Below are 14,228 nucleotides of genomic sequence, written 5' to 3'. Positions count from 1 at the left end.
ATGGAGAGGATAGACATAAAATATGGGTTGGATTGAGAAATGGTACAAAGGGGATGTCCTATTGTTGGAGATCCATTAACTCATGTAAATCTTTTATATATAGGTACATTCGATGGAGTTTGGGAGATGGACGTAATATCTCATTTTGGCATCATAAGTGGTTAGGCTCTTCACCTTTGAAATACTTTTTCCCATTAGTTTTTCAGTGTATGGATAATCCCAATGTTGTTATTACTGATATTTTTGAAATTAGGAGCAATCAGAATGTATGGAATATTATTCTCCCCTATAATAGAATTTCGGAACAGATTTTTCGAAGTACGTTGGTCTGTTAATACTAGTTCAGGAAGTTTATATTCCGTAGAATGCTTCTGATGAGGTTGTTTGGGAGATTGATTCAAATGGTTTATACTCTGTGAAGTCGATGTATAAGTTACTTTTCTATGACCATTGGAGATGGTCTATGCCAAAAATTGCCATTATTTGGAAATGACATTTGCCGCTTACGATTCAAGTATTTTTATGGTTGGCAATGCAAGATAAGATTCTCATGGTTGATAATCTTATTAAGAGACGTAAGATTTTGCCTAATATATGCCTATTGTGTAACAATAATGCTGAAACAATTGCTCATCTGTTTCTCTATTGTTCTTTTACTTTTAAAATTTAGTGATGGTGTTTTGACCAACTTAGGATTGTTATGGTTATGCCTTCGGAAGTTAAGGGGATCATTTTAAACTTAGTGTATCTATGCTTCCACAAACAGGAGTGGTGATTTGGCAAATTGCAAGAGGATTGATACTATAGGAAGTTTGGAAGGAAAGAAACAAACTAGTGTTTGATGGAATTTGTATGCCTATTGAGAGAATTTTGGAGAAAATTTTACAAAAGTTGAAAAAAATATTCTAGAAGTGGATGTTAGGAGTAACTTATCGAATCTTTTCCAATTGGGCTCTTTTAAGTGCATGCTTAAGGGGAGATGGGTACCTCCTTTGAAAGGGATATTTAAACTTAATTTCGATGGTAGTTCGTTAGGAAGCCCGGATCTAGCTAGTTTTGGAGGAGTGGTGACGGATTGGAATGTATATGTTGTCTTTTCTTATGCAAGCTCTCTGGGAGAGAAAACTGCAAACTGTGCAGAACTCTTGGCTCTCTTTAATGGTTTAAAACTTTTTGTTAGGGTCTTATTGTATTGTGGAAGGTGATTCAATGAATGTCATCAAGTGATGTGATAGGGAACAAAAATCGTCTTGGAAATTTCATTTTTTTACAAATTTAGGACATGTCTAGGCCTTTTCTATTCTCCTTTGTGCACGTTTTCCGTGAGGCCAATGTATTGGCGGATTTCCTTGCGAAAGGAGGCATTGCTTTAACTGAGACTTTGGTCTCGGATTCTATAATTTTCTTTTAATCGTTGATTAATAAAGCTCTGAATTTCTCTAAAAAAAAAAATAATTTTTTGCCTTGTTTTAATATTTTTACACTAATAATACACTGATATTGCAACTATTTTTATTTTGGTTATATTTGTGGTTCAACATGCTGGACGTGTATGGGACCAGACAAGATCATAATTGGAAGGGTAACATGACATGTAAATTTTGTGTGCATACACAAAGTAGTGCGATTTATCATCTCAAGTATCACCTAGCGGGGTGAAGATACATATTGTGCCCATGTGCCACCAATCTAAGGAAACAAATGCTCTGGGTATTTAGAAACCCTCTGAAATTTTGGCCAACGAAATTCCCTAAAATTTGTAACCCTATATCCTAGTTACTTTCTCAGACTTAAAACCCAGACTTAAACCTACCTAATATCCCAAACTAGTCATCCTAGATATCTTTGAGTCTAACAAATATAGAAGATTAACCTGAATATTAATCCAACATCTAGAAATCTAAACGTTGATACCCTAAAGTCCTAGCCTTGAAACCGTATCCAGCATATATTGATGAGATACCTTTCCCCACAGGATATCAATGACTTAAGGTCTCGAAATTCGACAGGCATGGCTCACCCCATCAGCATTTGGCACACTTCATATTAGTCTGTGTGGACACCGCTAATAAGGAGTATCTCCTCTTGCGACAATTCGTCCAATCACTAGCATGACCAACTTTCACATGATATTTACGGCTACCTCCAGGATCCTTGCTTACCTGGAGACAATTGCAAGAAGCATGCTTATCTGACATTGAAAGAGATGTCTATGGATGAATTGAAGGCCGCGGTGTTTTATTTGCCAGGGGATAAGGCACCTGAGCTAGACGGTTTCCTTCTTATATTCTTTCAACAATTTTGAGGGCTGATCAAAAACAATTATGGAGGAGAGTTCTTGAAACAAAATATGGTGTGGACCAAAATACTCAATTGATTAGTGGTGGAGGAAGCCACTCACAGTTTTGGAAGGGCATTCTTAGTTGTAGAGGTTTATTGGTAATTTACAACCGATGGGTGATTGGCATCAGGGATAAGTTGAACATTTGGTCACACAAATGTTTGGGGGAGAGGCCTTTGAAGGTTCAGTTCCCCTAACTTTTCTCTAAAGTCTGTAACCCTATGGTGTAAGTGCATGAAGTTTATGAGAGACAATTTCCTAGTGCCAATTGGAATATACAATACATCGATAACAGAATGCTAGACTATATTAATCCCAACTAACAGAGCTTCTTTATGATTTGTAAGGAGTGTATATTTCAAGAGAAGGGGGTGATGTAGTAGTATGAAAGGAGAAGAGTGAAGGGTTTTTTTTAGTTAAATCTGCGTATAAACTGTTGTTCCATGACTGTATAAGGTGGGAAGGTAGAAGGCTTAATAAAATATGGAAGTGTGCTACTCCGCATAAGGTTAAAATCTTCCTTTGGATCCTTTTGCATGGTAGAACTCTCACTGTGGTGAACTTGAGGAAAGGGGGAAAATTTGTCGTTAACATTTGCTTTTTTTGTAAAATTGAAAATAGGAACCACTTGTTTCTCTATTGTCAACTCACAAATCGATTTTGGAGGTGGGATTTCATTTGGTGGGTTATCTTTGTGGTAAGACTCTAATGTCAACTCATAAATCGATTTTGGAGGTGGAATTTCCATTTGGTGGGTTATCCTTTGATCTTACCATAAGGACATGTGCATATTTTGGAGCAACTGTGTATTCTTAGTTTGCCCAAAAAATGGCAAGTTCTGTGGAATATTATGTGGTCCGCATTATTATGAGAAGTATGACTTGAAAGAAATAGGAGGACTTTTAATGGGAAAGCACTAACGGTGGACTAAATTCAAGAAAGGTTTTTGCATATAGTTTGCTGCAAGGTTGATGTGGTACTAAACTTGAAGAATATTATGTGGCAGCCTATTTCTATTGCTAGAACTAAACGTAGGTGGAGTTTGTCTTTACAAGGTTGTATTAAGCTCAATTTCAATGGTCATTCATTGGATAATCTTGGTCCAGCAGGGTTTGGCGGAGTTATTAGAGGCTGGGATGGTGCTATTATTTGCTATGGTTTTGGACCAGGTGGTACTTCTGCTGCTAATATAGTGGAGTTAAGTGCTTTACTTTATGAGCTGAAGGTGGTGAAAGATAAATGTGTTGGATTGTGTTGTGTCATGGAAGGTGACTCAATCAATGTTATCAACTAGTGTAAGAAAGTTTGGAGACTGCCATGAACATTGAAATCTCTTTGGTTACATGCGTGGATGAAACTGATGGGATGCATTTTGAGTTCCATCATGTCTATAGGGAAGTGAATAATTTAGCGGAGTTATTGGCGAAAAGATGAATGAATGTTGTTGATGTTGTAATTCATGATTAGTAATTGTAATGTCCACTCAATTCATTAATAAGTGTACATAACCTTTTAACAAAAACAATTCATCATTTGTTTACGTTGTATGGATCTAGAAACCTGACTATTAGACGACCGTCGCATATCTACTAAGACATTTCAAGTACCAAAATTTAGACAAATACTTTGAATGAATAACCACATGATACATATTCAATTGAATAATCATAGTCACTTCCTATCAAAATATTCAACTTTAATACTTCAAATTAGCATACTTGAAATTGAACTAGCCATTAAATCAGTGAGGGGTCTAGTCCAATGAAAGTCGATCATGCACTCAATAAAATTGGTCAGTTGTGTTTAAAATTATAAAGAAATATATAAATAATATTTTCAAAATATGGAACATATTACAAAAAGAAGTTTCTTAATTTTGTTTGGTTGGTCGAATTGGTAAAAAATACTTAGTCAAACTAATCAAAATTGGTCAAATGTTAATTTTGATCAACTTTCAGCCAAACTTGATTTTATATTAGACTAAACCGACCAAAGCACTAATATGCAATCTAACCTGTCGAACTAGTTGGTGTAGTTTAGTCTTTATAACTATGCAGTGATGTGACACCTCATTTTAATTTTGGTTAAGGGAATTTTCTAAACCTATAACCGTGAATCATAGCGACCACACTAGCCTAGTGAACCATAAGTTACCTTAACTAGTAGTCCATAATTCCAAGGAAACAACAAAGTCTAAGTAAATTTACCTAAACCTAGTCAAATCTATCCAAATCTAGGAAAATCAAACTAACTTTTTTTAAAGATATCCTGATTGAAACAACCAAATATAAGTAAATTTACCTAAAACTAGTCAAATCTATCCAAATCTAGGAAAATCAAACTAACTTTGTTTAAAGATATCCTGATTGATCCAAACTTATCCAAGACAATACAAAACCTTAGAAAACAACAAGATAATACACTCAAATCAAGTCCAAATTCATCTAGATCACCACCACTGGATTTAGTGAGGCCTCTGGAGTAATTTGGAGGAGATATGGGAATATCGATGTAGGGTGCATCGCTGGGCCCGATAACGCATCACACACTGATGCCCTATTTTTTCTTTGGAAATTCTAGAATTTTTGGGTTTTCTAGAAGTTTCTAAGAGTTTATAGAATGTTTTTTGATCAACTTTTGAACAAATTTGACCAATGAAACTCTATCATCAATCCTAAAAGACAGATTTAGGATTTTTAATCCCAATTATATTACTCCCTAATCAGAGCCTATATAAACCCTCTAGCCTCTCATAATTCATATCAGAAAATCTCTACAAAAGTCTTAGGAAAATTACCAAAAATCCCTACAACTTAAAACTTCTTTAAATTCCTTAGAAAGTAGAGATACAAATCCCTTATGTTAGAGTAAACACTAAAGCCTAGAAACCCTAACCTCAAGTCATCCCTAACCTTAAGACATCTAAACCTTAGAAATCCTAAGTCTAGAAACCCTAATTTCAAATTCAATACCCAAGGATGAACATGACCTGAGTACTTTTCATTCAAAGAAAAATTGTACGATTGAGGATGAACGCACTTCAATCACTAATCTAATCTAGGCCACCAACTTCAGGTGCCAGACCAAAGGGATGGGATTTCAAATAGGTCTTTATTTTCTTTAATATCAAATTTTCCTTTTCTTTTACTTCTTTTCCAGTTTTCTTAGTTTGATAGATTTTGTGTGATTTCTAAGCTGGCTATGCCAATGGTTCTAAGAGAGGGCTAATCATTTGACATAATAACCTGTCTTTGAACCGTAATTTGATCGACCCCCATGATGATCTTTACCAATCATAAATTTTAACCATTTAGAGCATAAATCTAGGGAGATTTTATCTGAGATGTCATCAGATTTAATTGTAAATAAGTGAACCTTTAGCTCTATGTAGGACATGGTTTTAGTGCATGGCAATCTCCTTCCAAAATTGATCTTAGATGGAGTTTGAATCTAGAATTTAGCAGTTTGCTAATCTTGACCATGAAGATCATGAATATGAAAAAATACATTTCAAAATTTTAAAATAGATGATTTTGAACTTTATTTTTGGATATCTTTGAACTATTTATTCAATTCTTTTAGAATTATCTATTTTTAAGCTTCAAATTTCAGTTTTCAGTTTATATTGTGATTAAGGGTGGCAGGAGGTTAAATGTTCTGGCCTAGATCGGTTGGCCCTATCTTGAATAGCCCGTACCAAGGCCACTAAATTTGGCCTGCGGATTGGGCCTCGCTCCGAATTCTGGTCATTAAGGCCAGCCTAGGATTTGGGGCAAAGGCCATGACTTGACCCTATTTTGCTTTTTTTCATAATAGATTTGATGAAAAAGTTTAATCTCAACGGGCTCGGTCTGGCCAGGTTTCACCTGATCCCATTAATCGAGTCGGCCAAGCTATTAAGCCCAAGAGTAGGGCCAAGCCTAGGTCAGGGCCTCTTGGCCTTATCTAGGATGGGACAGGTCAGGCCAAGCCTCTAGGGTCCAAGTTGGGGTTTGGGCTATCCATGAAGGCCCACAACCCCAGCTTGTTACTACCCTTATTTGTGATAGTCAATATTGTGGACTTATTAAATTTCAAATAAAAAATCCATGCTTGGAATAGATTTTTGGAAAAATGACACTTGAATTGGATCAAACCCATACTTTTTCCTTTAATATATTTATCCTAAAAAGTTTATGAGAGTTGTTAACCTTATATTATAAATGTAAGGCCCACATAAAAAACCTATCAAAATTCATTGTCATGATGCTAGAAAACCCTCCAATTGATCATCTTGATAGCAAAATGTATGGACCATCATCATCATCATCATCATCATCATCATCATCATAGTCTTTTTCCAACTATTTGGGGGTTGGCTACATAAATCCTAGTTCGCCACTCTACTCTATCAATGGTCATACCCTCAGTGATGCCATACGTAGTCATATCTTTTATGGCACTTGAATAGGATCAAACCTAAACTTTTTCCTTTAATTTATCTATCTTAAAAAGTTTATAGGAGTTGTTACCCTTATATTATAAATGTAAGGCCCACATAAAAAACTATCAAAATTCATTGTCATGATGCTAGAAAACCCTCCAATTGATCATCTTGATAGCAAAATGTATGGACCATCATCATCATCATTATATTCTTTTTCCAACTATTTGGGGGTTGGCTACATAAATCCTAGTTCGCCACTCTACTCTATCAATGGTCATACCCTCAGTGATGCCATACGTAGTCATATCTTTTATGGCACTTGAATAGGATCAAACCTAAACTTTTTCCTTTAATTTATCTATCCTAAAAAGTTTATAGGAGTTGTTACCCTTATATTATAAATGTAAGGCCCACATAAAAAACTATCAAAATTCATTGTCATGATGCTAGAAAACCCTCCAATTGATCATCTTGATAGCAAAATGTATGGACCATCATCATCATCATCATATTCTTTTTCCAACTATTTGGGGGTTGGCTACATAAATCCTAGTTCGCCACTCTACTCTATCAATGGTCATACCCTCAGTGATGCCATACGTAGTCATATCTTTTATGGCACTTGAATAGGATCAAACCTAAACTTTTTCCTTTAATTTATCTATCCTAAAAAGTTTATAGGAGTTGTTACCCTTATATTATAAATGTAAGGCCCACATAAAAAACTATCAAAATTCATTGTCATGATGCTAGAAAACCCTCCAATTGATCATCTTGATAGCAAAATGTATGGACCATCATCATCATCATCATATTCTTTTTCCAACTATTTGGGGGTTGGCTACATAAATCCTAGTTCGCCACTCTACTCTATCAATGGTCCTACCCTCAGTGAGGTCATAGGTTGTCATATCTTTATCACTACTTCTAACCATATACTTTTGGGCCTACCTCTTATCTTTTTTTAGCCTTCCACTCGAACCAACTCGCACCTCTTAACAAGTCTTGTATTAAGTATGGGTTGCACATGGTCAACCCACCTAAGTCTACTTTCTCTCATCTTATCACCTATTGGAGATACACCTAAGTTCTTTCTAATGTATTCATTTTACATTCTATCCCTTCTTGTCTTGTCGCTTATCCATCTCAGCATCCTCATCTCAGCGACACTCTTCATACGGGTATGTTGTTTTCTGACAGCTCAACAATTTACCCCATAAAGCAAAGTTAGCCTCAACGTTGTCTTATAAAACTTGCCCTTCAGCTGCATTGGTATGCAGCAATCACATAAAACTCTTATTGCATATCTCCACCTCGCCCACCCTGCTCTAATTCTATGTGCTACATATTTCTCAATATCTCTATTATTTTGAATTATCGACCCAAGATATCGAAAGTGCGCTCTTTTTTATATTTCTTGGCTTTCAATCTTAACTACTTCATTGTCTCTACTCCTATTATTACTAAACTTGCATTGTACATACTCTGTCTTAGTCTGGCTGATTTTAAAACATTTATATTCTAGAGCAAAATGTATGGATATGAAAAAAAAAATTCAAATCCTAAAAATAATGCATCTTTTTTTGGGTGGTTCAGTGCTAGGAATCGAACTTGAGATATAACGTTGTTAAACGACAGCTGTTAAATACTCAAACCCAAGCCCAATTCCTAAATAAAAAACATAAAAAATTCCAAAAAATTTCATTTTACGTCCATGCCCATTAGAGAGAGAGAGAGAGAGAGAGGAAGCTACAAGGAGACAGAGACAAGGGCAAGGGCCATGTTTCCCTTGAGAGAGAGAGAGAGAGCTAGAGAGGGAGTGGAAGCTAGATAGATAGAGAGAGAGAGCGACAGAGAGGGGGGAAAGGGTCCTGTTTACCCTACGAGAGAGAGAGAGAGAGAGAGAGAGAGAGGAGCTAGAGAGGGCAAAAGAATGGCAAAGAGAGAGAAGGGTAAGAGCCCTGTTGCCAGAGAGAGAGAGAGAGAGAGAAAGAGGGAGTATAGAATCTGGGGTTCTCTTTAACAACACATGTACTAGGCACTGAACACACAATTTTTACAAGAAATACTTTCACATGCAACTTTTACAACTCTTACTCATTGCTATAGCCACAATATTAGAACTTAGAATGGCTCAAATATCTTTTAAAATAAAAAATTTATGAATCTATGGTGTTCACAAGTCATAAAATCAAACACATTGCTCATATAGAAGCAAACTACACCACTTGGTACATACACTTCATACATGGACTGCACATACAATTTACTCGTCATAAACTAACTCCAAACTTTACATAATTCTCTTGATGACATGAAATATTAATAGACTCAAATTTATATATGCTACATTATTAAGCCAGAGTTAAGAGGTGGACATGAGTCGCGAAAATAAGAAGCGGTCCTAATTCTATAGAGATGGTAGGACACATTCTCATGCATATCTAATAAATAAATAGGTGAGAGAGTTAAATAGGGAATTATTTTTAAGATAAAGAGGAAGAGACACTGTATGTGCATCAAAATAGGAACATGTGAGAGAACGGAGGGAGAGAGAGAGAGGGAGAAAGAGTAGAAATGAATGGTATTACTAAAAAAGAGGAGAGAGAGAGAGAGTATATGTGACGAGAAAATCAAATAGATTGGTTTCCAAATTAGGGAGAGAAAAAAGAAAGTGATAGATTGAGATAGAGGAGTAAGTGAGAGAAGGAAAAGAAGGGCAAATCAAAGAGAGAGAGATTATTGAAGATTTGTCTTGAGTAAATATATAGGTTCCATTCTAATTTTAAATAAGGATGATATCCTCATTTATAGAAGCTCTACTTTTGTGGTGTGTGAGAGAGGCATGTGAAAGAGAGAACTAATATAAATAGTGAATGAGAGATATTCTAGGAGATAAGACATGTGTAAATATATTTATTTCTAGAAAAAAAAAGAGGTGAGAGATAGGAAAGATCCTCTATCTCATTTTCTTCCAAATTCACCCGCTATTATTTCTTCTTTTCTTTCCATAATTATCCATTGCAATATTTTCTCTTCTCTCTCATTTCAAAATTTTCTAACAATTTGCTTAATTGGCTGTAATTTTTCTTTTGCCTGATGAGGGCCTCTTCAATGTATTGACGCAAGTAATTAATTGAGGTGTGTAAGCTATATCCTTTATTATTATTATAAGTTGCTCTCATTTTCTTACTTTCTTTTTACTTTTTTATTTTCCTCATGCAAAAGATATTAATTTTCTTAATTATATGATGGTTTGGGAGGTTTGTGTATAAATTCCTATTATGTTTTCCTTTACTTTTAATTATATGGGTGGATCTTGATTATTGCATATTTTCATGTTCACTCTTTTTATTTGATTTGCAGATTTATATCAAAGGCGATATTTATTCTATGTATATTTTTGTGAATGTTATTGTTAGGGATTGGAAATGATAGTTTGCAAAGAAATTTAATGGTGACTCTCGGCATCCCATAAAAGACTACTCAAAGGTAAGTTGTGGTAATTTCATTTATTTATTTTTCCATTATCTCATTTTGTAATTTTTTCAAGTAATTTTCCCAATTTGTGAAGATCAACAAGCACATTCATCTTTAAATGGATGTAAAAAAAAAAATTTATTATCTTTATTTTAAAAAAAATTATTTATTCCTGTAAGGATTAGAGTGTTTGAAATTAATTTGCTTATGATCGTATTTTGAGGATGTTTTATTTTAAGTAATTGATCTGACATCTCATGATTGCTAATATTTTTCATCATTTATATATTTTCATTTCTTAAGTTTTTATTTTTCAATTGCATAAAATTTCATGCTTTTTCAGTTGATGCTTAATAGGGTAATACACACGTGTAGTTCCAAGATATGTAAAAAATGATTTTGATCTGGCATATCATGTTTTTTCAAAACCCTTGATGCTCATCATCTATGACACACGATAAAGCTTTGAGCCTAATCACTTATCCTTATTTAACCATCAAGATCATATGATAAAATTTCACACCTTTATCAGTCCTTAAAAATCTTAAATTAGGTTATTTTATCAAATTATCCTAAGTATGAAATAATTTTCATAAATGCCATTTAACCATTTCAATAGTTCCTATGGTTATTGTTTGATAATTACTAAAGAATAAAGAGGGAGGGGTGTGCCCCCTTGTAATTTCAAAATATCTTCTATTCATAAATCATCTCAAATGATTCATATGGGTTCAAGCTAACGAGGTGATGCCACATAGAAAGCTACTTTAAAAATCATTTCTTCCTATAGATTAGGGTTTAAGTTATAATTTCACAGTATACCCAAAACCCTATGCACATGTAGATAAGCCCACATGTGTGCTAAATTAATATGTTACTAAATAGTCACTTTAGTTATAAAATAATTTTCTTCATTAAAAATATTATAAAAACCAATTTGAATAAATAACCACATAACAAGGACACCCTCATTGGCTTTGATGTCATGCGGACGTCAACCGTGCCACTTGGGTGGCATGTAGGGCCTACACTAGATGTTCTCAAGTGAAATTTGTTTGAACAAATTAAAAAACTCCCATTTTTTACTCCGAAACAATTCCAAAAAGTCTCAAAACAAATCTCAAAATTATATAAATGAATTTCTATCACAAGTACTCATTGTGCATTAAACGAAAATAGATAGTTCGTAAATGAGATTTTTAGGTTGGAATCTAAGTTATTGGAGTACTCCATTGGCTAGTTCGAAATGACGATCTATTCTCTCCGAATGACCTAACAAGCCTATTCTCCGTAGTTTGTAGCAGAGATGATGGCTTATGAAAGTTACTCCAATCAATATTCCATCATTATCTGGTGTCGGTAGATTACAGTGCACCTTTGGGGACACAATAACACTCATATACATGGATTTTCTTAGGGCACATGTGCACATGCTCTTTTTAGTTGGTTCATATGTTAGAAGAATGACTTTCTATAGGACTGCAGTTTCATATGTCATAGGGTAGTCTCATGTCAGGGTACAGACTCATATCCCATGAATTATAACCATTTTATACAGAGCCGTTATACTTAATATACTTGAGTTCTAATCGCTTCTTGATTCTCTTAGCCCTGGCTAACACATCACCTATTAGACATATAATCCAAGTATATTACTGACTTGGAGGTGATACTCACATTTTTAAAAGCAATATCTCTCACCGGTATTTCTTATTATCTCTTATATACTCAAAGTATGCCCCAATGCATCAAGCACCTAGAATTATTATCTCTCACTTACTCCACTAAGTGAGGGAATATTAGATTTAAGGCTATGAAAGGCCATAATTCCAATATTGTTGCTCCTAAAAAAGAGAGAGAGGAGGGGGGGGGGGGGACAGAAGGAGAGAGAACGGTAGAGAGAAAAAGTGAGAGAGAAGGGTAAGGGCCTTGTTGCCCTTGTAACAGAGAAAGGGGGACGGGGGGGGGGGGGGGGGGGGGGGGGGGGGGGGGGGGTGGGGGCCAGCGAGAAAGGAAGCTAGACAGAAGGAGAGGGAACGGTAGAGAGAAAAAGTGAGAGAGAAGGGTCAGGGCCTTGTTGCCCTTGTAACAGAGAAAGAGGGGGTTTATTGCCCCCTACGCGAGACTATAGAGATGGAGGGGAGGCAACCCCGTTGGGTAACTGGCCAGTTAAATATAATTTGGTCATGATGAAGAAAGTCCGACCGGTTTATATAAAAACAGCCCAAATAGGAGTCTTATTCGGGGCACGAGGTAGGGGTCCAATTCCTTGCTATTGGATCATTAGACCCTGTGAACCGCCAAGAAACCGGTTCGCCCAGTGGCCAAGGTAACCAGGTCCGGTTCGACCCCGCCGGTTTCTTAAGCAGTGCCGCCGGTTCGAAAGTCAAAATATATTGTCCGGAAGAGATTCAAATGCATAATTAATGGGTCGAGGATTCCGCCGTTGTTTAGGACGCGTCCCCCCGGTTTCCCATCAGGCCTAAAGTGACTGAGTCACAAAGTTTTTCACCCGACCCACGTTGTTCTTTGTTTTTCCGTTCTTCCAGCGTTTATAACTCCCGAGCTCCATCACTGTTCGGAACTGCTTCACTGTAACAAAAGGTCGCAACAAATCTATCTCTCTGCAACGTTCCCTCAGATAACTACTAAAAGCAAGTAGAAAGGGAGAGAGAGTGTAGAATGAGGGGGAAGGGGAAGGGGTCTTGGGGCCTCAGTTCGAAGCTCGAATTTCCGACTGTCTTCCTCCTCTGCTCAGTCTTTTTCCTCGCTGGAATATTTGGAACTATGATCCTCTCTCGCGACATTCGTGATCAATCTCGTACGCGTAGACTTCAAGAAGCATTTGATGAATTTTCTGAGGACTTCACAACGATGCCTCATGGCGAGACGGGAGATTCATCTATTGATACCATCCCTTTTCAGGTTCTGATTTCTCCTCATTTACTATCACAGCTTAATTTGATGTTCTGCTATCTAATTTTTCTATGATCACTATGTGTTTGTGTGATGATTGGTCTTGTTTCTTGTTGTTTGCTCTGTGTATCGTGATCTTCTCTCGTCGATTGATCTAGTGCAAAGCATTCAACCTTACATTTTCACTGTCCAAATGGCACAATCGCTCTGAATTTTTTTTCTTTTTATGTTCTGCTAATTCGAGGTATATTGTGAACCTTCGATTCTCGGAAGTGAGTCTGCATTCACTCAAAAAACTTCTTTAAACTTCACCTCCATCAAATGAGTATTTGACTCATTTGTTCTTGGTCTTTTGCTTGGTGATTTTTCTATATCAGTAATTCTAGTGCGATGGTCAACTGATCTACTGTGATGCATTCTGCACTATATGCCCATTCTTTCATAGAACAAGTGTTCTGAATTATTTGCCATTGAACTTTTGCCAATTGACCATGCTGTCGATTTCTACGTGATTGACCAGGCTCCGAAACACTCTCAATGTGTTGAACAGCGGCTCTCACTAGAACTATGACTTTGGACTGTGCATTAGTTGGATGATGAGATCCACAGTTTTTTGTTTTTTTCGGAATACATCAAAATCTGAAGCAATAACTGTCTACCAAAAAAATAAAAGAAAATTCAAATGCTGAAAATCCTCCTAACATGGTTTTGTGTGTGGTAAATGCAGTAAAAATTGACCTCCCAGTCCATTGAAGTGTTTTCCTTCTTTTAATTATAATTTGAACCTGGATTTGCACTGGAGGAACTTCAATGTGCCCCACCCCAATTACACCCTTCTAAATGGCCCCTCTCTCAAATAACAGTTGAAATATCAAACTAGTTGTGGCGAGTTCCAAGGGTGACTTTTGAGGTGCCAAAAAAAGATGTAAAGAATATAAAAGAACGTCAAAAATAAAAAATATTTGGAAATATCTTTTTAGGGGATTTTGATGGTCTTTTAGATGATTTTGGTAACTTTTCTTATCACATGATCCAATTTTTTATTTTTCCTTTTCTCTTGATTTT

The 14,228-nt window shown here is 35.9% G+C and overlaps 1 protein-coding gene across 3 annotated transcripts in view; it reads left to right on the top strand.

Annotated features, from left to right (window-relative positions):
- The first annotated feature begins 12,300 nt into the window (after nt 1–12,300).
- Nucleotides 12,301–14,228, top strand: part of LOC18431809 (putative prolyl 4-hydroxylase 9) — a 45,136-nt gene continuing 43,208 nt past the window's right edge. For 2 of the 3 annotated variants that reach the window (XR_016045325.1, XM_088852884.1), the window contains exon 1: nt 12,306–13,172. Coding sequence is in view for 2 of the 3 variants with exons in the window: in XM_088852884.1 (XP_088709010.1) it covers nt 12,930–13,172 (243 nt within the window). In the remaining variant the exon portion in view is untranslated. Of the gene's footprint in view, nt 13,173–14,228 lie in introns of all 3 variants that reach the window. The other variant, XM_011624137.3, reaches the window with a different exon arrangement.

The sequence above is a fragment of the Amborella trichopoda genome, chromosome 12, assembly GCF_054954075.1.
Source record: "Amborella trichopoda isolate Santa Cruz 75 chromosome 12, AtrichopodaSantaCruz75HAP2 v2.0, whole genome shotgun sequence".
NCBI lineage: Eukaryota > Viridiplantae > Streptophyta > Magnoliopsida > Amborellales > Amborellaceae > Amborella > Amborella trichopoda.
This window is presented reverse-complemented; position numbering and strand designations above follow the sequence as displayed.